Below are 23,248 nucleotides of genomic sequence, written 5' to 3' on the forward strand. Positions count from 1 at the left end.
TGAGAAGGGGCGTGGTGAAGTAGCCTAAAATCTTCTGATTGGACGGTCTGACTGTAGAGCTACCGTTATTGGTCGATAACCTTCTCTGTAAACATTTAATTGGTCAGTCTGCACGTCAGTAGTCATCCAACGCCCATTAATAACTTAACGTTATTTTTACTAATTTTCAAAAGGTTAATACTGAAAAGGACATTTCTCAAACCATTATTTGCTTCGATACTTTAGCAAATAATGAATTAGAAACGTTACATTTTTCGTAAATAAAAATAAAGGCTGTGGTATTAACGGATGGTAATGACACCTTAATGAGGAAGTGTTTTCGTGTTACTGTCGCATAGTGTTTCTATGGTAACTACCCCTACACTTATAATTGTGATATTGTCGCATAAAATGTCGAAAATATGCGACTATGTCACGAATTGCAGTCTCCTATGTATGTGACTATATCACGAGTAGGTGTGAGACCGGGTTGGCAACAAAATGCTAAGTGCTAGACTACATTTTTAGCTACATTAGCATGGCTGTACAACAGGTAGTGTCACTGCCACAACACGGGTGTCTGTGGGGTTCAATCCACACCTTGGGGCACAGTCTATGAAGAGTTTTTTGTGTTCTGAATTTCTCCCACACTCCAAAAACATGTTGGTAGGTGGGCTGGTTGTGGTGAGTGTGTGTGACAGCCCTGAGCTGGACTGGTGCTCTGTTCAGGTTATGATTCTGCGTGGTAAGGCTCAGGACCAACCGCGACCCTGTCGCTCCAGTGCAAAACCAGGTAAGCAATTAATAGCTGATCAAGTTGCATTTGATAAACTTTGTGAGCACAGTTTACTTAATAACACGCAGATATGGGCCACTTTTGATAAAGATAAAACACTGCTGGCCCACTGTTCGTAAACTTCATGTGAAGCCAAAGTGGTCCGCATGAAAATACTCAAATGGCTCTTGTGTCACAAGCCACATCTGGTGCACATCGGGTTAAAATATGGCTAAATACACAATGGCAAACTGGATGTGAACCAACAGTCGTCCAAAAAATACCTCTGGTGTCATGTGACCCTTTATTGGTTTTAAGGTGGTCTTCATTTGGCAAGTGGGAGCAGTCTGCCCAAGTGTCATAAATCCTTTTGTCAAGTGGAACAAACCACTTCTTAAGAGTCAGAATAATGATGCTATCTGTGTATTTAAAGTGCAGATTTACAGAAACAAAATGGTACACTCAGTAGCAGCTGCATATCATTGGAAGGTCACAATGCCCAGTGTGGCCATTAGTGGTATAAAACTCCCCAGAACTTGAGAGAAGGAACTCAATCTAGCGCCTTTGGAATGAGCTGGAGTGGTGCTAATGTCACAGAACCAATCATCCCACACCAGTACCTGCCCTCACTAACGTTTATGTGGCTGCAATCAAATCCCCACAGCAACATTCCAAATATTCCAAGAGTAACTGTAAAATGCCCTACAATATAAACAACATAAAACACAAATACAACAGTGTATTCACGTGTTTTGCATGACTAAAGCAATGTGAAGCTTTATTGTGTACAGTGTGGAAATATGACCCAATGTTTACTTTAATATGTCAGCGTCAACAGTTCAGATCTGAACACACACACACACACATACACCAATGCACGTCTCCTGAACACACTCTACACCATCCACACTCTCATGACTGACACAATCCAGCTTGATAAGATGAAAACTGGGTTATCGGCTAATCATCAACCAGTTATGAACATGTCAGCAATAAACCGTGTCCAAAAGCTTTTACCGAACAAGGAGGGTGTCCTCTTTTGTTGCGGTTCTAAGTGTAACTCAGTGTCAGACTAAATGTTGGATCAATGCTGAGAGCATTTTTGATAATATACAGCCACAAGTATTTTAATGAATTCAGAACCTGACGTGCTGACTGACGATCAGTGCTCCCTCTCATCTCAAACGTGACGGATGTGAATGCGCTTCCACCGCTCCACAGCACAGTGGTGAGCTTGGGATCATGTGCAGCTGCTTCAAAGCCTCCCAGTTCATTTAATTTAAGTGGCGATTGTGCCCAACTGAACATATGTAACAGCGATGGATCCCACTAAATGTCATGTCTGGATATTTTTGTATGTGATATGTGACACACACACACACACACACACACACACACACACACACACACACACACACACACACCCCAAGGCAGTAAGCAAACACCTGTGTGGTGTGTATGAAGCTGGAAGTCAGCCACAATCAGGAGCTCGTGAGAAAATCTAAACAAAAACATTGACTAAAGTCCAAACCATTATAGCTACCTCTGTGCTTATGTGTGTGTGTGTGTGTGTGTGTGTGTGTGTGTGTGTACGGACATGTGTTAGCAAAGCTACACGAACTACAAAACTCTCATGACTCTGAACTGTAAAGAGACTTCAGTTGTGCACATAGAGCTTGTAAAATAAGCCTAAGACCAGTGTGCTCAATGCCAAGTGTTGGATAGAGGGGTATAAAGTGTCAGGCATTGGGGTAATGTATCTGTCAGGACTGACATCAAAACCACTAGGGTATCAGTAGCACAGCAGCATCACTAAATGCAAATCCTCACAGCAATGTTGTGACGTCTTAATAGAAGCTGGGCCAAACCATACAGTCCTTTATGGCATATGGTAATATTAAAAATTACACCCGTTTCCACTTTAGGAAGTGGGAGGCGTCTCTCTGGTGGTGACACACAACAAGAAGAGGATGGTGTCTGCGAGACAAACTGTGGGTTTGTGTGTGTGTGTGTGTGTGTGTACCTGGCAGTTCTGCAGCTGTTTCTCAATGCTGTGATGCATGCTGCTGTCCAGCACTGACTGCGCAAACCGAGTCAGACTGACCCTTGCCTGCTCCAAATACACCTCCAACAACGCTGCCTTCTCCACACACACACTCAGCACTCCTTCATCGGAGCCCTGCAGAGAAAAGAGAGAGAAAAACGTGAAAAAGAGTTCAAAGGAATGTCAACACACTACACACCTACAACAATTGAAAAGTCAAGCTGTAAAAAAAGGAACACACACACGTACAAACTCTACCTCTCTCTTACTTTCTTTACCTGTGTGTGTGTGTGTGTGTGGGTGTGTGTGAGGACAGCAGGGTTTCTAAGGCTCTGGGTGTGTCTATTAACATTCAATAGAGAGCACCACCTCATACACAGCAAACTAACTTTAGAAAGCAAAGCAAATACCTCTCTCACTCTCTCTCTGTCTCTCAGCATTGTATTAAACACGTTGCAGCAATGGTACAACACACAAACACTCTGACAACAACTCAAACAAAAACGTCACCAATACTCTCTCTCTCTCTCTCTCTCTCTCACGGGAAATCTACATCCCAGTCTTTTTATCTTATTTCTCTTTCACACACACGTCTTACATGTCTATCGGTCTCTCTCTCCTTCATTTTCATTTCTTTCTCTCTCTCTCTCTCTCTCGCGCCTGGCCCCGCCCACCTGCCGCTAAAACTACTTCCTGAAAGTGGGGCCGGTTTCACATAGAGCTCTTGTTTTTGTGAATTGTGGGGACGTTACATGTTTTAGTCCTCATAAAGTGATACTGGTACACTCACCCTGTCTCTCTCTCTCTCTCTCTGTGTGTGTGTGTGTGTGTGTGTGAGAGAGAGAGAGAGAGAGAGAGAGAGACAGTTTTTATTTCACTGTGAGGCCATAGACTTGTGTAGAGTTAATAAACGAAAACATAAACGCTACTAGCCCAACGCTAACCCCTCCCCTGGACCTTGCACTAACTTTAACCCATGACTTCACTTCAAAATGTAATGATTTAAATTGAGAGGAGCAGCTTTTACCTCACACTGTGTGTCCCCACAAAGTGCTATATTCCTGGTTCAAACAAACCTGAGACCCTGGACTTTTCTCTTTTTTGTGTATGTGTGAGTTAAGGTTTTCAGTTCTCTTTAATATTCTGAGATTCTCCAGACTTTAATAAAAAATAGGAAGCTCTGTAAGTTTCCTGTGCTGTGTATTAACCAGGAAACTGAGGTAAAATCTCCAAATTTGAATACAACCCAAATCTAGTAACACCAGGGGTAGTAAGTACCAATACATTACACTGAAACGTGAAAATAAGGTTCAGCTGTGTGCTGGGGAAGTGTTAGGAGCACTCAGTAGTGCTAGTTCATTGCTGTGGCTAAAACTGTCAAACCACAGAATAGGAAGCTCTGGTGCCTTTGTACATTAACTGAAGATCACTAGCTCTGTGCTGAGTGTGGGCTAGTGCCCCCAGCATTGGTCTGGGGAGCGGTGGGCCTCCACTCAGTACCTCTAGGATGAGCTGGACTGGTGTTTGTGGAGTGGTTTAATGATCCAACCTCAACAAAGGTGTAGTCTGACCTAGGCGTCTAGCTGTGAGCCTTATTGGAGTGAAGCCTGATTAGGTAGAGCTCATGAAGTGGTCAGTAACTGGACACAAGGTCATTTCTAATAAATTGGACCGTAGTATTTCAGACTTAAGGAGCAATAGGTCATTTTTACCTCCAAACACAAGACAAACATCAAACTGATAATCTTTGTTTTTGGGTTTTCTGTGAAGTGCAGCTCACACTCTTTGTATGAAATGTTTCATGAGGTGGCTATGATTAGGACAGTCTAGTTTACTACAGAATTGCTGACACGTTCAGGCCAATAGATGTCAGTATAATCAATGGACAACATGACTGATCGCTCCTTTAAAGGAACACTAGGTAGTGGTTTTACTTTATAATTGTAACTTCAAAATCATTGTGATGCTCTGCTGACCTGTAATAGTGAGCCTCTGTCGTTGCTATGCCAGGCCCAGCACTGCAGAAACCGAACTATGTAACTTTCAGGAGCGTGCTGTAAAAGTGATTTACATTCTGTAACTGTAGGGGGAGCCCAAGAGTAAAAAACACCAAAAATAACCAAATCTTACCTAGTGTTCCCTTAATACAACTGATTAATGAACCACACACATTAACTTACTTCATCGTTGTTAGACTTAGAGCCTGTGGCATACTTTCAAAGTGAAGGCTGCAGTGTGGTACGAGTTCAAACCTCAGTTTAACCCTTGTTTTTTAACCCTTAGAAGTCACAGTTTTAATGAACACCAAAGTCTGTTGTAATTTTATAGTTCTTATTTCTATCCCATTTAATGTTTGCAAAGTTTTCACATCATGGTGTTAGCTGAGGAAACTTCTAAAACACCAAGCAGTTCTCCTTAGATTTCTCTTCCCTGGTATTTACTAAAATACAGATTTATGGTCTTTTTCATCGTCTCAGCTCCACTGACCATACTTGTGCACTCTGTACATACTTTATTTATCTTTCCGCCTGTCTTTCGATGATCAGGACTCCATAGATCGGGTATGTGATTAGGATGGTGGTGGGGGGTGTAAGTGTGTGCTGCACTGGTATAGGTGGATCAGACACAGCAGTGCTGCAGGAGATTTTAAACCCAGTGTCAACTCACTGGCACCTCTGTTAGACACACCTACCTCGTTGGTCCACCTTGTAGATATCAAGACAAGACACAGTTGTTCATCTGTTGCTGCACAATTTGTGTTAGTCCTCCTCGAAGTCCTTCATCAGTGGACACAAGTCACTGCCCACACCGAGGGCTTTACAAACTCAAGCGGCATTGCTGTGTCTGATCCACTCAAGCACAACACCACCACCACCACCATATCACTGCGACGCTGAGAAAGATCCACTACCAATCATACCAGCTCTGTGGTGGTCCTGACTATTGAGGAACAGGGTGAAAGGGGCAAATAAAGTATGTGGAGCAACACCATTTAACGGCAAAACCACAAAGGTTTTAGTGTGATCTAATAATTCCTAATTTAATAATGTAAGCACTGTCACATTTGGGCTAAAAGAAATCTACTGTGATGCTGTTAACAACAGCCTTGATGAGTTCTGTTCATTATTCATCCATTCCGAGCAGACCTGGGCGACCTGTGACGTTACTCAGTCATCGAATCTGACTTCAACATTAGCACTGCGTCATGTGACAATGACTGACACAATAATTACGTTATTGACCTATTGCATAACAGATGGACATTTCCTCAGTTATTTTTGCTGACCTCAGTAATCACCCATTGTCTTTACTGGTGTTTGTTTATACGTCAGTTTCCAAACTGTTGATTTATTTAATTTATTGTTTATTAAGGATATTTAAATATGTTTAGATCTTTCAATATCTGAATATTCTTAATAACAAGTGTAATAATAAGTGTTTGCTGAAAGTTCATTGCTTTTTAACAGGGGTTATTGTTACAAATCATTACGCTATTATTTCAGGCACAATGTACTGACCACAAAAAACGGCTATTGTTTTGTCCTTAAGTGAAATAAACAAAACTGAAATGAACTTTTGAGAAGTTTGGATTGTTTTGAGGGCCACCGTATGACAAACATTTTTCAAAAATGTCTGGCCCTAATTGGCCACGGCTAACTGTTATATTTTTCTACTACTGCCATCCACTTTTGTTTTACAGAAGGAATAAAATATTTTGACTTGAAATAAACCGTATTTTTTTACGGTTTTAAACTGTCAATACATAATTTAAATCAAATTTAATTTTAATAACTGATTCTTTATATAATTCAGGACTTCCAAGGTTAAAAAAGCAAAACCTTCAATGTTACAGAACACACTCTGATCAAGGGTTGCTAAGTGTTAGCGTGAACGAAGAGTAGGGCCTGACCGATACGTTACCGTTATTTCTACTGTCACTGCCATAAAGATCATCGTCATGGTTCATGACATGTAAATTACATCTGTTTTTAATTTGATCTTCAGTGTTTGACATGAAAAATCTCATTTTTAGCAGTGGTGGTGATGGTAACCAGACGCCATGTCTTCAAAACCAATGTAGTCTTTTTACTGAAGTAATTAATTACCTTTGAGTAATGATCTGTCTTTGAATTTCAGTATCAATTAAAAAAGATGATATCGGTCAGACCCTAGAGTTGGTAGGGTGATCATCTGGGGTCAACATTCAAGTAGGATTTGTAAGGGTGAAGGATTTGAGTGAGTTAGAACTGTAAAACCTGTGTTTATGAACTTACCAGGGCTTCACTCAGTGTCCACTCAAGACAGAGAGAATAACGGCCTATGATTGGTCTAATGAAGGTACAAATGAGGGCTGTGTTTCTGTAGAAAGCTTGGTGTATTCTGTACTTTGACACTGTGGGGGTCTATTTTTTAATAGATTTTGTTACCCCCCAGTTTCAGCATGTCCTGTTTCTAATCACTACCTCTCAAACAGTACCATCAAACTGGACGGGTGAAGGCCAACACGAGATCCCTCCCATTTATTGCTCCACTGTTCATCAGCCAATCAAGTGTCAGTGGAGCTCAGCACGCTTGGAGTAGAGCCCTAATCACTAATGGTCATATCACAGATCACTGGTCAGATCACTAATAGTTTTTACAATAGTTACTCCAAGCTTTCCTCGCCTTAACACCACCTCACTTGCACCATCCACACCTATGTCAAAGATAATGATTTTAAACAGGGTCCTTCCTTGAGATGTTGTGGCTTAAATATTTGTGACTATCGTAGTTTGTCCCTGACACAAAGAAAAAGAGAGAGAGACGGCGGGAGTAGATCACTTGTGTGGGTTTATTTTTCGTTTGCTTTTGTGTGTTTCCTTTCCTTTCATTCTTCTTTTCTTTTCAGACAAAAATGAAAGATGATTGCAAAGTTGACAAAAGGAGAAATGAAGAAGAAGAAACAGCGGAGAGCATGCACAGGGCTAAATAAATCAGTGCATTTACATGGCAAAGAAAAACCTGTCAATATAATAACTCAAAACCACCGTCTTTCTGGTTTGTGAACTTTTGAGCGGGAAAAACCTTGGTGCTGTAATTTTCAAAATCAATAACAGAGTTTGCTTCATGCACTTACACACTGAAGACTTGGGCAAAGTGAGTGTTGGACAAAAGAATTACAGGAACATATCTCACAGAATAAGGCACTTGTATATAATACACACTAGTGAACCAACAGAAATGACCACAGTTCAAGAACAATGCACATTAACACCGCTTTACAAAAGTGTAACATGCTATAAATAAGCTTTTAGATTGGCACTGACGCTGTAGACTAGTTTTTATTTAGTAGACAAAAAAATACCATGTGAGTACATTAGTGAAAATTACACTTGTAGATTTTCCCCGCTTTGGAAAAAATGTAAACATTGATATTTAGTGTAAATCATAAATAGTATAATAATTAATAATAATTGTTTACTCTAATGTCTGACCCCACCCACTAGCGTGATCTCTCCATCACACAATGCGACCATGTGGTGAGATCAGAGACTCGCAAATCTCCAAAACGTGAGCGATTAACACCTCAATACGCTTCGAGGAGAACGCTAACTAGCATCGGCTAGCATCAAACTGGGTGGTGGGAAAAAGGGGTCAGTTAGGATCTCTTATACGCCTCGTTACAGATGATCTATGAAAGATTTACTGTGTTCAGGGGTCTCATAAGGTGCTTCAAAAGTAAAAATGATTCTGTGATCTTTACATATAATTTCACACTGAGCCACAGCGAAGCAGGAGGTTGCACCCAATGGAGAAGATAATGTTTAATGAGTAAACAGTAGAGAAGGGTATTTTAATCATGGTGAAACATGATGCTCAATAACTCTCTCAGTCATGGTTCTCTTTTCCTCAGAAAGGATTCATGTCATTATCAAGACATTGCTTCATAGCAGTTTGGAGCACAACAAACCATGTAAATGCACTGACTGGAGGATTCTAGTGCTACAAGGTTCTAGACAAGCGGAGTTCTGGTTCTAGAAGAGACGCTTTAAGACCGAGAGGTTCCAAGAGAGCTCTACAGCTACGAGACCACACACTTCTGCTGGCCTCTGGAGGGAGACTTGGAGAGTTCTCTAACAAATGGGGGATTCGTTACCAGCTCTTTAGGAGGAGATTGAGATCTCACGCTTGTCATTGCTTTAGCTCCAGGTTCCTGTTCACTCGTCTCTGGGACAGTTTCCACCGCCTGGGGGGAGGCAAAAAAACAAACAAAAAACAAGTAAAAGTAACAGGAAAAAGTTCAGATATGTAATATTTAAGACATTGGGATAAATGCTCTGTCTAATTTTTAGAATTTCCCAATGTTTACAAAGAAATCCTGAACTGAAATCCTGGATTAATACTGGGAATAGTGAATAGGGAGCCATTTTGGACACAGTAAGCGGGAACACACCAAACCATATTCAACTCCACAGTTGTTACTTGTCAGACTGTAAAAACCTCACATACTGGGACACTGGGATAAATCTCTTAAAGGCTAAGCACCAGCGATATGAAAGTGTCAAACAAATAAATACAGTGGAATTTGAACTTGTGTTTATTGAGAGTCAGAAAACATGTTATTTCTTACTAATTGAAGGAATAAGGTTTAAAAGACCGTTGCCCCCAACCCCCCCCCCCCCCCCCCCACGGTGTTGGGAAACTCTAATAGGCGTCTTGCCTGTGACGTAGATGATGGACAACACTCTAGAAGCTGCACTTAATTTAATGCAAAATGAGGAAAAGGTGTGTTGTTTTTTCTGCAATCATTCAATGTACAGTGGGACATCTGTGAACAAATGGCCCAAAGATCCCAAAATATCCAGAAAATGGACTAAATTTGTCCACTTTAAACGGGCACTTTGGAAAGGACCCTCCGCTCACTCCGTTATCTGTAGCTCATTTCACTGGCGCTTTTCCAACAATATGGGCATGTAAGGACACCAACGAAAGGTGTTCAAGAGCCTCTGTAACATGGAGGTAAACAGGGTGAGGACACTCACTTCGCCTGTTTTAGTTGGTGTTAGTTAACGTTAGCTTGACTCGCTAAACTCGGTGGCTCAGATTATACTCGGCTACGTAGCTGCATTACGGAGGTTTATAGTGTCGGATGAATTCGAGTTCGACTTCGATCACATTTACAAGAATAACGGTACCTCTACATTTGAGTTTAGCCTATTGCTAGGCTACTGTCATGAATAATGTTGGTTATTTAGCTAGATACTGTCATAACAGTCAGTCATAACGGTGTTTTACCGCGGAGTTGTTCAGCTGTTGTCCACCAGTGACGTCACGGTCGCGTTCAAGAATTTCCGTAGCGAGCTCGGGTTTTTCTGTCAATTTAATAAAATTGTCAGTTTTAAAGCAAATTAAGCTGCTATTTTCATTTTAATTCATACTTATATCTGTCAGTAACTACAATAATGTGAAATATTCATGGAGGTCCATTAAGTGGTGCTTAGCCTTTAAACTGAATTCCATTCAAAAGGGCATTCCCTACTTTGCTGAACTGATTTGAACTGCAACAAAATGTATTATTTTTTATATTGTCATTATTGCCAGATTGAACCAATCACAGTTTTACCTTGGTGTCTGTTACAGTCTTGTCCTCATCCAGAGATTCAGTAGGCTGTTCACCCTCTGTGTCCTACACAAAAACATGTGAATCTTTGTAAAACTTCCACTCAATTCTATAATTTTCTAAAGAAAACACTACATATTCACATTAGGCTGAAAGCACTCCACAAATATTACAGTAAAACTGTTAAAAATAAACCCTGAAGATTCATTTTGATCGTATATTACATGCAGTTATAATGACCAGACTTTAATAATTACACATGCTGTGGATTCCTATGGGTTTCATATGCTCTTTGTGTATTTTTAATGTCCATATTAGAACACTAAAGCAGGTGTACCCATTCTGCTGAAGTGTGAAAGTGCAGGTAAATGATTATGAAATGTATTTGCATGTACGGCTCTCCCTTTATTTCTGCGGCTGACAGTAAAAACAAACAGGCTATGACCTGACACTGTAATATGTGACTACAGCGCCCCCTGTAGGAGGAGTGGAGACAAGGAGAACCTTGGAGACAAAACGTAGTCGTATTTTCAAATGAACAAGTAATATTTTAGTTAGACAGCATCAGGAAGTATACTGTCAAATATTATTTTACTGGTATGAAATATGAGTTTGATGTGGTATGTAAACACTAACAAGATTTCTAAAGTCAATATGGTTTGGAATAATCACAACCCCATACGTATTTAAATACAGCCTGTTAGGCCCTGCCCACTCTCTCTGACATCACATCTAGTGCTCTTATTGAACATTTCAGTGTACAGTGTAAATAACCTGGCATGCCAATCAGAACAGAGCCCACACACACACACACACACACACAGTCTCAATCGAGTGTCCTGGACAAATACATTACCACCAACTCAGATCAAGCCACAGTGAGAAGTGATAAAGTCAGTGTGAAGAAGAGGAGACGGAGAGAACGGTTAAAAAAGAGAAAACCAGAACAAAAATAGTGCAAGTACAAAGTAGAGCTTCTGAAGATGCATCTGTTAAAAAATGACAGAGTTATGAATGTGCTGAGATGAAAAAAATGGTGACAGTGGCAGACCCAGGATGGAGTGGAGGAGATGAAGAAGAAGAAGAGGCGGAGGAGGAGTGCAGAGAAGAATGAAGTGAAGCCAAACATGTGGAATATAATAAGACGCATAGATGAGCAACTTTGAGCATGTGTGGAAAAGTAGAAGGGTGTAATGGTTCAATCAAATTCAGGACAGTAACGCTGCATCACAAAAATGTGAAAGTTGCTCATACTGGGGGGTCTCAAATAAAAGTATGGTATGGTATTGAATTATTAATTTCATAGCTACAGGATGTGAGCATGTAAGTGTGTTAACTTATATCTGAGTAGTCAACATCCATGCTGAAAAACTACTATTAAAACTAATAGGATTAAAACTGATTGAGTAGGAACGGTGTTATTGGTCACGACTGAATACCACTAATTACCTTGCTACTCTGCAGTCTGTGGGTGACTGAAACGTCCTAAATGTTGTCTACTGAGGCTATTATTAGCTATTATTATTAATTATTAGCTCTGTAAATAAAACCAACTAGGATCCTTTACATTGTGATATCAACCCATCAGGAAAACACATCACACAGACTATTGTTTTTCAGCAGGGAGGTTTAGTCACATCTGTTATAGCCACCCCTGTTTAATTCCTATTTGTGATATAGCCACATAAGTGGGAGAGAGTATTTCATGATATAGTATCACAATTTTTCATTGATTGGAAATTAACATACAAGCTCTTGTTATCAGTGCTTCCATTGTGTTTTGGTGACACTTACAACGAAACAATTTCCTCATTTTATGTGACAGCACCATTGACCTAAAGAGTGAGACCAGGTTGTTATAGCTTACGCCTGTTAGCATGTCAACACATCTGCTTAAATCAGAGTTAGCATGTTAATGTTAGTCTACATATGAGGAAGATCACCATGTTAGCTCACAATAGAGTTAACATATCGAAAATAAGCTTACATCCACATTTTCATGTCATCGCATTAGCTTACAACTGTGTTACCTTGTGAAATATGCCAAATTTAAATTAATTAGAAATGAATATATTAATTTCCTGAAGAAAACGTATATCAGTCTTTTCCCTAATTCCGGCCACTGCTGTATATGGTGCCATTCCGCTCTCTCTCTTCACCAATCGCATTGGGTAAAACAATAAAACATAAGTTCCAGCCTTAGTAGGGCATTTAAACATCAGTCTTGCAAAAAAAAAAATCACATACCTAAACAATATTTAAGTATCTCTAACAGTGTTGTAATTCTTTGTGTGCAAAACTGCATGTGGAACACAACACATTTCCATTTCGCGACAGGTATTTCCCTCAGTGTAAAAGTTAGCTTAGCGGTTAGCTTCCTTTTCTCTGAGGGGAAAATCTACCGCCATTTTAATCCTTACATGTAGAGTACGGATACCAACACAGGACAAACATAATCTCATTGTGAACCTCTCAAAACCACTGAATGTGGTCGCTACTGTCTCGTTTGACTGTCACAAGCAGGGGAGGTTGTTAGGAGTTAGGGGGCACCAATAATCTTAGCAGTATTAGCACCTACTTAAACAAAAGCGTTTTTTCTTTCAAAGTCAAGCAAGTCTTGTACATTAATCTACACATATTTGACTCCTGAAAAATGTTGATTTGAGTGAGTAAAGTACTTCTATTTATTTACAGTTAGCTAAGATTTCCAATATTGTAATTAAAGTGGCCGGAACTTGGGGTAATTACGCTAGTTCTTTCCCAGATGTTGCTAGGGTTTCCAGGCAGTCGCTAAGCTGTTACTACATCGTCAGTAAGGTGAAACTGTTTGTGCAGGGAAGTGTTTGCTATGTTTTTCAGGTCTTTGCTGACGTATTACAGGTTTGAGACATCCACTGTGCCACACCAACCACATTATGGTTTGGTATTACACGTTCCTAAGGTGTCCCAAGTTGTTGCTAGGAAGTTGCCAAAGTAAGTTTGGCCTAGTGTTGTCACGATACCAAAATTATGACTTTCGATACGATACCTGCCTAAATATCTCAATACCGGTACTGAAACGATACCATGGCAAAAACCTAAAACATCAGGAGAAGTAATGTAGCTATGTTCTCTAAAGCTGAGGGCGGTCGGCAAAAACGCTGGTATCTGCCACACGTGACGTTTCACCATTCCTGCGCCTTCGACCCTATGTCATACATTCATAAGACTTGATTAAAACGGAATGCCTCAATCAATTGTGATCTCAGTTCCGAAAAAGGAATAAATTCAACATAAAAGGAAGCAAACCTATCTTTGGCAGCACTTTTTACACATTCGCTGCTTATTCTGATCGGCGTGAGCTGTAGCGTGGACCGACTGTGCTGCTCCGTCTCTGGAGCAGACGAGCCGCTTCGAGGGAGCTGTGTCTCCCGGAGCTCCGTTCTCCAGGAGCAGAGAAGCCGCGGAGAGAGAGCTGTGTCTCCCGCTCATGTTCTAACGAGTTGTCCTACAGGTGATTCTCTTCTATAAATAGTAGTTAAGGTTTGTACAGAAAGTCGCTGGTGCTAATCGGTTTTTAAATAACTCACTAGAATGTCTGAAAAGTCGTTAAACTAGCAGCAAAATCCTTAATGGAGGGAGAGGAGACACACGCTGTGGTGTGGCACTCAATGGGAATACAGCTCTTATTTTAAAACACTTCTTCTTAAAGTACCGGTACTCATTAAATGTGGTATGGTATCGTTTTTAACGACAAAGTATTGAGATACATTTCTAGTATCGATATATCGTGCAACACTAGTTTGGACAAGGTTTTTTACAATTATATTATGTAGTGTTTTATATGGAAAGGGCTGTAGTATCACATTAGATACCAGCACACATATAAGCTAACACTGACATGCTAACTGGGATGCTGCAGCTAGGAAATGATTATTCATACATCAATAAATAAATAAATAAATAAATAAAAATAATACATTACACTCCAAACATTATAGTCAATACAACAGTTATTAACAAAGATCTTGGAAATGATAATGCAACAAGCCATAATTCTGTGATTTAATAACCGTCATGAAAGTTAGCATTTCTTCCTGTAATTATTGCTTAGTATAAATCTGATAATGCCCAAGTATTATCAGTAAGAAGGATGAAAATGTATAAGGAAAATAAGACTGTGAAGAAGATCAGAAATAAAGCGATAAATGATTGAATGAAGAAGAAGAAGAAGAAGAAGAGAAAGTTCAGGAAAGTGATTGATCCTGTAGGAACCTCCTTTTACCTCCAAGATACAAGTCTCACAGTCTGAGGAGCAAGAAGATATTCCATGTCCTTCAATTTCTGCTCTAGCGTCCACATACTCATCATCATCGTCATCTTCCTCTTCTCTTACATCCACAAATATATCCTCTTCCTCCTCCTCCTCCTCCTCCTCGAGCCAGGGCTGCTGCTTTGTCATGTTGAACACACACACACACTCATCACTATTCATACTGCTGTGTAACACAGCCGTTACAAAACACAGCCTCACACTTCTGAGCTTTAGAACTAAATGGAATAAATCTGACGTTATGTAATGAGTTGTTAATAAGGGACACAAATCCCTCTGTGTGGCAAATCCATAATAATACGTCCCAATGTTTGTAGACACCTCATCTAATGAGGTCCACGTTTTCAAACTGTGCACACTCAGCTTGTGTAATCTCCACAGAAAAAACAATGACCAATAGAACGTGATGCTCTGGAGCAGACACACGTCAAGTACGTTCCCGAGGGATACAAAGCCCCCACCCCAGGAAGCACTAGGCTGTGAAGCAGTGGAGCTGCATTCTTTAGAGTAATAGAGCTCCACAGAAAAGAGCTGGAGTAGTGTTTGTGATCCACAATGAATCATGCATCATCAGTTACCAGAATCACATATCACTAATGTTCTTGAGGCTGACTGCAATCAAATCCTGACAGCAATGTGTCCAACAGCTAGCATAAAGTCTTCCGAGAGGAGCAGACAGTGTTACAGCAGGAAACGGAGGGAGACAAACCTACCTATTAATGTCCTTCATTTCAGAAGACACACTGAGGGGGCAGGTGTCTACTTCTAAGTTCTGGTTATACATTGTACAGTGTGCTCCAATCACATGATGCTACCAAGCTGAGAGGGTGAGACCGGCCACAAGCGTCCTCAGAGTCATGTGCATCAGGTTCACATCAGCCAGCTCAACAAGGTTGTAGGAGAATATTAAAAGCTCAAACAAAGGACAGCCCTGCCATCTCTGGGAATCAGACCCATAATTTCCTGAGGGTATAATGCTTATATTACTGATGTTAGTGTTTGTGTGTGTGTGTTGTAACCTGTGTATGGGATGTAGACTGGTCAGTCTTCTCTGTGGCCCAGTTGAGCCTCTGTTCTGGACTGGACTCTCCTACGGTCATTAGCACAGCACCAGATTTACTCAGCACATCATCCTTTACATGGGCAATCTCAATCTGGCCCTGCTCCAGTCCACTGTCCTAAAGAGACACACACACACACACACACACACACACACACACACACACACACACACACACACACACACACACACATAAATAGTAAACAAAATTGGTTACAGAACCTAACTGAAAGCAGGACCCAGCTACTGTATGCGCATGTCCACAAACTGATCTTAGTGAAACGGATTAAGATATGGAATATATGCGCTTCAATGTTTTCTCTCATTGGTTTAATGTTGGGTGCACACACCTGCAGACGGCAGTTAGCACTGCTTTAGAAACCAGGTTCCTCAGAGCTACGGTAAAAGGCCACAGAGGTGCAAAGGACAGTACATTTTTATTAGTGTGTTTGAAGATTTTTAAACACCAGGGCGGCACGGTGGTGCAGCAGGTTAGTGTCGCAGTCACACAGCTCCAGGGACCTGGAGGATGTGGGTTCGATTCCTGCTCCGTGTCACTGTCTGTGAGGAGTGTGGTGTGTTCTCCCTGTGTCTGCGTGGGTTTCCTCCGGGTGACTGTCTGTGAGGAGTGTGGTGTGTTCTCCCTGTGTCTGTGTGGGTTTCCTCCGGGTGACTGTCTGTGAGGAGTGTGGTGTGTTCTCCCCGTGTCTGCATGGGTTTCCTCCGGGTGACTGTCTGTGAGGAGTGTGGTGTGTTCTCCCTGTGTCTGCGTGGGTTTCCTCTGGGTGACTGTCTGTGAGGAGTGTGGTGTGCTCTCCCTGTGTCCGTGTGGGTTTCCTCCGGGTGACTGTCTGTGAGGAGTGTGGTGTGTTCTCCCTGTGTCTGCGTGGGTTTCCTCTGGGTGACTGTCTGTGAGGAGTGTGGTGTGCTCTCCCTGTGTCCGCGTGGGTTTCCTCCGGGTGACTGTCTGTGAGGAGTGTGGTGTGTTCTCCCTGTGTCTGCGTGGGTTTCCTCTGGGTGACTGTCTGTGAGGAGTGTGGTGTGCTCTCCCTGTGTCCGTGTGGGTTTCCTCCAGGTGACTGTCTGTGAGGAGTGTGGTGTGTTCTCCCTGTGTCTGCGTGGGTTTCCTCTGGGTGACTGTCTGTGAGGAGTGTGGTGTGTTCTCTCTGTGTCCGCGTGGGTTTCCTCCGGGTGACTGTCTGTGAGGAGTGTGGTGTGCTCTCCCTGTGTCCGCGTGGGTTTCCTCCAGGTGACTGTCTGTGAGGAGTGTGGTGTGCTCTCCCTGTGTCCGTGTGGGTTTCCTCCGGGTGACTGTCTGTGAGGAGTGTGGTGTGTTCTCCCTGTGTCCGTGTGGGTTTCCTCCGGGTGACTGTCTGTGAGGAGTGTGGTGTGTTCTCCCTGTGTCCACGTGGGTTTCCTCCAGGTGACTGTCTGTGAGGAGTGTGGTGTGTTCTCCCTGTGTCCACGTGGGTTTCCTCCAGGTGACTGTCTGTGAGGAGTGTGGTGTATTCTCCCTGTGTCTGCGTGGGTTTCCTCCGGGTGACTGTCTGTGAGGAGTGTGGTGTGTTCTCCCTGTGTCCACGTGGGTTTCCTCCAGGTGACTGTCTGTGAGGAGTGTGGTGTGTTCTCCCTGTGTCCACGTGGTAGGTAGATTGGCAACTCAAATGTATCCGTAGGTGTGAGTGTGTGAGTGAATGTGTGAGTGTGTGAGTGAATGTGTGAGTGTATTCCCGCCTTGCGCTCAATGATTCCGCTATCTGATAAGCGCTTACAGAAAATGAATGAATGAATGAGAGACACCAAATAACAAGGACACACAGTGAGTTACGAATCAGTTCCGTGAGATGCTTTCCATCTAAAAACGCATACAGCTTTGTTAAATCATCTTTTTACATTACAAATAAAAAAAATGTCTTACCTGTGATTCCTCTTCAGCAATGGTGGGGGGGACACTGAGGGTGGGCTTCTCACTCACTGCAGCAGGAGGTTCCTCTACCACAACTGTGTGTTCCAAAACCAGCTACAAAGTGCGAGAGAGAGAAAGTGAGCGAGAGAGGGAGCACTAGAGAAGGAATACTGAACTACACTGCAAACGTCTCAGGCACCTACAATTATTATTGTTATTTAAAATAATTCATCTTCTCAATATACAGTACCAGTCAAAAGTTTGGACACATCTTTTTATTAGTCACTGGTGGAATAGGGCTGTTCACTGTACAGAAATCTGCACAATCCAAGTTATGGTCTCAAACACAAACGAGGAGGTCTACAAATTAACTCTTGATGAGGCCACAGCTGTTCACTGAAGTGTGAACAGGTGACGGCAGAGTGTGTGCAAAGCTGTCGTCAAATAAAATATTTGATATAAAACATTCTGGTTTGTTTAACACTTTTGTTTACTACATAATTCCATATGTCTTCCATTTTCATTTACAATGTAGAATATTAAAAAACAACAAAGAAAACCAATGAACGAGAAGATGTCCAAACTTTTGACTGGTACTGTACATTCACAACACATGGAAAATAGCCCAAAACAAACAAACCCCTCCCTGAGTGGGTGTGTCCAAACATTTGGTGCTTGAATAAACGTATTTACAATGTTTAAAGTAATAAAGGTTTTTTTATACTAATATTTTCTATTTTTTCAATGATTGTTTCTTTTGAGAAAATAAACCCTTACTGCTCAGATAATCAGATTTATAAATCTCTTTTTCTCAAGTGCCTAAAGCCTATGTACAGTACTGCATGTTCACAGAAAACAGAATGTCATACACCAGTCAGAAACCACCAAACTAAAGGCTTACAATCCACATTAGCTCAGTACAACCCTTAACTTCTGACACCAAACCTTTCTCAGATGACTGACTGCATTTGGGATAAACAGGATGTTTTTTTAGGCAGTTGCTTTACTAAAATCCCAATACATTTTAATAAAGTCTGCCTTGTACGGCTGTTGAGAGAGTTACTCAGAGTGTTTGGATGTGAAATAGTTCAATGTAGAAGAATTTGTGCAAAATACCACAAGGATTAAACCCCGCAGCTGTGTTCTCCCCGTCTAATCAGAAAAGCCGGCTTCAGTGCCTGTTCTGTTAAACGATAGTGACTCACAGCTTCGCTCAGTGGGACAACCATTTTCACCCTGTTCTTTCTTCTCTGTTCTCTTTGTCTCCATTTTTTTACTCAGTACCGTTATTTGTCAATGCACCTTGTGTTTGCTTTTCTCTGTTTAAACTCGTCTTCGCACCCTCGCACAACATGGGTCCAGTGCTTTGATTTGAGAAACCCAGAAGGCAAGGCAAGACAACTCTGCCTGCATTGTGTGAAAACTAAAAAAACTAATTTTACCCAGTGTTTTCAGACGTACGCAGCCCACAGAGAACTGACTCGTTTGTTTTATTTCGCATGGTGTGTCTTGGTGAGATTAAGGTCCCAAAAATCTTGTGCTAGTACATTCAAAAACATTTTTCTCATAATATATCCCCTCAATACAGTTGCATTTAGTGGCTGTAAGTACTAAGTAAAATATATATCCTACAAATGTACTTATATAGATTAAAACAGGGCGGCACGGTGGCGCAGCAGGTAGTGTCGCAGTCACACAGCTCCAGGGACCTGGAGGTTGTGGGTTCGATTCCCGCTCCGGGTGACTGTCTGTGAGGAGTGTGGTGTGTTCTCCCTGTGTCCGTGTGGGTTTCCTCCGGGTGACTGTCTGTGAGGAGTGTGGTGTGTTCTCCCTGTGTCTGTGTGGGTTTCCTCCGGGTGACTGTCTGTGAGGAGTGTGGGTTTCCTCCGGGTGCTCCGGTTTCCTCCCACAGTCCAAAAACACACGTTGGTAGGTGGATTAGCGACTCAAAAGTGTCCGTAGGTGTGAGTGTGTGAGTGAATGTGTGAGTGTGTGTGTGTTGCCCTGTGAAGGACTGGCGCCCCCTCCAGGGTGTATTCCCGCCTTGCGGCCAATGATTCCAGGTAGGCTCTGGACCCACCGCGACCCTGAACTGGATAAGGGTTACAGATAATGAATGAATGAATGAATAGATTAAAACATATCCTACAAAGACAGTAATACAAACATCTGTGTGTGGGTGCATGTACCTGGTCTAACTCCAGGAGCTTATTCATTAATAATTCAGCACTCTTAAACACAGTGAGAGTGTTCTCTGCTCCATCAGGTAAACACAGTCCAGATTTACAGCTCTGCATCTCGGCTATTGTCCGCTTCATCAGCTCAATCCTGCCTTCCGCAGCCTGTCCAAACACACGTGTATAATCATATCTAATCAAAATGAACAACAGTGCCCACACAACACGGCACTTCTGTTGTGTCTGCTGTTGCAAAATCACACACACACACACACACACACACACACACACTCACACACACACACACACCTTGAGCTTGTCCTGGGTGATACCATCCTTTGAAGTCAGCGCTGACCTGAGGTCAGTAACATCTTTCTCCATGATCCTCAGCTCAGACTCCATGGCGTCCACTTCCTGTGGAGGTCATTCATGTAAAACAGCTGCTTCATAATTAGCACATCTGTGGTTGAAACAACCTTGGTAGAATGTGTGATGTGAGTAAGGTTAAGATGCTGCACATTGGTAGACATACACTCTAAGCCTCTTCTACAGGCCTAAGCTTTAAAGAAGTGTTGACTAAAGAGGTACAGGTAGTGCATGGGCGTGTGTGTGTACTCACAGCAGCAGCGTGTTCTAGCTGAGATAAAGGTTCTAGCAGGTTTTGCTGCATGTTAGCCACTCGCTGGTCTGCATCATTCAGCTCCTGCTGCAGTCTGCTAACATCACACACATTCTGCATCTCCTTTAACACACTTTCAAAACCCTGAAGAGTCCGGCGGATCTGCTCGGAGTCATCCAGAACCATCTACAGGAAAATATACATCGATTACCGGGTAAAAAGATATCAACAACGTATATAAATTTACCATTCTAGATAGTGGCACTACTTAAAATGAATATGGGTCGTACAGCCAACCCTGTCACCTGTAAAGCATTAATGTGGCCATCCAGACATTTGGCTGTGGTGTATGTGCAGGGAGTAGTGATCCATGACTGAGCTTCTCTAATCCAGCTCTGAGAACCTTTCACCATCTCCTCATGGTCCTGCAGCCAGCCTCGCATCTGAGGGAAGTGTATCACATGGCGCTTATATTGTGTTAACATTCTTGATGTTAAAAATCATGCTGGTTTCTTGCTGCTTTTGACACATAATGTGCTCCAAAACAGAACAGGGCAATGTCATAAAACATTTTTTTTTTCAAACAGGTAGCACATGCTGACCTTGCTGAGGAACGTTGTCCTCTCCTCGGCCAGTTTAGTCAGTCTCGTGTGAAGCTGCTGAGTCTGAACCTGTCTCTCCATGAGGACCCGTGCCTCCTCTGGCTTCTCCTCGCTGATGTCCTGGAGCTCCACCTCCACCGCCGCCAGCCGAGAGTGCAGACCGTCCAACTCATCCCACACACGCTTTGGGAAGAAGAAAGATGCTAACTTTTGTAATACAGACTTCAGAAAGTCTCCATTGTGTTTTGTTCATTTGATCATTTGTCTCTGGACGTCCATTTACTGGTCAAATTATGTACAGTTCATTGGACCACGGTCACGTTTTCCAAAATATTGTTTATAGATTTTGATATTCATTGATGTATACAGCTACATTAAGGTTCACCCAGTGTGTATACAGATGCTGTGTTGTGCACAAACACAACTGCTATAATCTCCATTCAAAACACTAACCAACAGAATGGCATGCTCTTGAACAGCTGTGTAAGAGCTTAAGGTCACCTTTGCTCAGTGTCAAGCGTTGGTCAGAGGGGTATAAGCCCTCCCAGCATTGGGCTATGAAACAGTGAAATTGTGTTCTCTGGAATGACCCAGAGCCCTTATGCTCATGTTCAGCTGCTCCATTCAGTGCCCATTCCTTTAGATTCATTCATTCATTATCTGTAAGCCTTATCCAGTTCAGGGTCGCGGTGGGTCCAGAGTCTACCTGGAATCATTGGGCGCAAGGCGGGAATACACCCTGGAGGGGGCACCAGTCCTTCACAGGGCTACACAGACACACACATTCACTCACACCTACGGATACTTTTGAGTCACCAATCCACCTACCAACGTGTGTTTTTGGACTGTGGCAGGAAACCAGAGCACCCGGAGGAAACCCACACAGACACAGGGAGAACACACCACACTCCTCACAGACAGTCACCCGGAGGAAACCCACACAGACACAGGGAGAACACACCACACTCCTCACAGACAGTCACCCGGAGGAAACCCACACAGACACAGGGAGAACACACCACACTCTTCACAGACAGTCACCCGGAGGAAACCCACGCAGACACAGGAAGAACACACCACACTCCTCACAGACAGTCACCCGGAGGAAACCCACGCAGACACAGAGAGAACACACCACACTCCTCACAGACAGTCACCTGGAGGAAACCCACGCAGACACAGGGAGAACACACCAACTCCTCACAGACAGTCACCCAGAGGAAACCCACGCAGACACAGGGAGAACACACCACACTCCTCACAGACAGTCACCCGGAGGAAACCCACGCAGACACAGGGAGAACACACCACACTCCTCACAGACAGTCACCCAGAGGAAACCCGCGCAGCCACTGGGAGAACACACCACACTCCTCACAGACAGTCACCCGGAGGAAACCCACGCAGACACAGGGAGAACACACCACACTCCTCACAGACAGTCACCCGGAGGAAACCCACGCAGACACAGGGAGAACACACCACACTCCTCACAGACAGTCACCCGGAGGAAACCCACACAGACACAGGGAGAACACACCACACTCCTCACAGACAGTCACCCGGAGGAAACCCACGCAGACACAGGGAGAACACACCACACTCCTCACAGACAGTCACCCGGAGGAAACCCACACAGACACTGAGAGAACACATCACACTCCTCACAGACAGTCACCCGGAGGAAACCCACACACAGAGAGAACACACCACACCCCTCACAGACAGTCACCCGGAGGAAACCCACACACAGAGAGAACACACCACACCCCTCACAGACCGTGCCGCCCCATTTCTTTAGATGCTTTTTTTAAATTTTAAAATAAATGGAGACTAAACAAGTTATTTTTGAACAACTAAAAATCTGGTAGCTGAATTAAGTAAAGGGTGCATTCCCATTTTTTATGTAAATTGTTTATAGAAATAATGTCTGAGTGATCGCATGGGTTTCGCATCTGTGCATTTAACAACTAAATAGAAAATTATCAAAAACACAGCTGAAGCCTCCAGCCATTTTTACATGACCTTAGTACTCAGCACTTGCTATTTGAGCATTGTTAACCTTGCTTTCATTTGTTTAACATGTGCTACATGGGTAAGCTATCACTGTTGCTTCTGTGCTGAACATGTACAGATTATTTTCTTGCCATTGTTCCCTAAACACTGCATTACAA

The 23,248-nt window shown here is 42.6% G+C and overlaps 1 protein-coding gene across 1 annotated transcript in view; it reads right to left on the reverse strand.

Moving 5' to 3' along the window:
- Positions 1 to 23,248, reverse strand: part of syne2b (spectrin repeat containing, nuclear envelope 2b) — a 167,208-nt gene that overhangs the window by 68,542 nt on the left and 75,418 nt on the right. Inside the window, exons 66-76 of the mRNA XM_066679143.1 lie at positions 21,075 to 21,257; positions 20,778 to 20,915; positions 20,473 to 20,658; positions 20,163 to 20,267; positions 19,866 to 20,018; positions 17,689 to 17,790; positions 15,730 to 15,888; positions 14,663 to 14,830; positions 10,402 to 10,464; positions 8,935 to 9,024; positions 2,778 to 2,933 (exon numbers count right to left, since the gene is read on the reverse strand). Of these exons, the coding sequence (XP_066535240.1) occupies positions 2,778 to 2,933; positions 8,935 to 9,024; positions 10,402 to 10,464; positions 14,663 to 14,830; positions 15,730 to 15,888; positions 17,689 to 17,790; positions 19,866 to 20,018; positions 20,163 to 20,267; positions 20,473 to 20,658; positions 20,778 to 20,915; positions 21,075 to 21,257 (1,503 nt within the window). The remainder of the gene's footprint in view (positions 1 to 2,777; positions 2,934 to 8,934; positions 9,025 to 10,401; positions 10,465 to 14,662; positions 14,831 to 15,729; positions 15,889 to 17,688; positions 17,791 to 19,865; positions 20,019 to 20,162; positions 20,268 to 20,472; positions 20,659 to 20,777; positions 20,916 to 21,074; positions 21,258 to 23,248) is intronic.

The sequence above is a fragment of the Hoplias malabaricus genome, chromosome 8 (assembly GCF_029633855.1).
Source record: "Hoplias malabaricus isolate fHopMal1 chromosome 8, fHopMal1.hap1, whole genome shotgun sequence".
Taxonomy (NCBI): domain Eukaryota; kingdom Metazoa; phylum Chordata; class Actinopteri; order Characiformes; family Erythrinidae; genus Hoplias; species Hoplias malabaricus.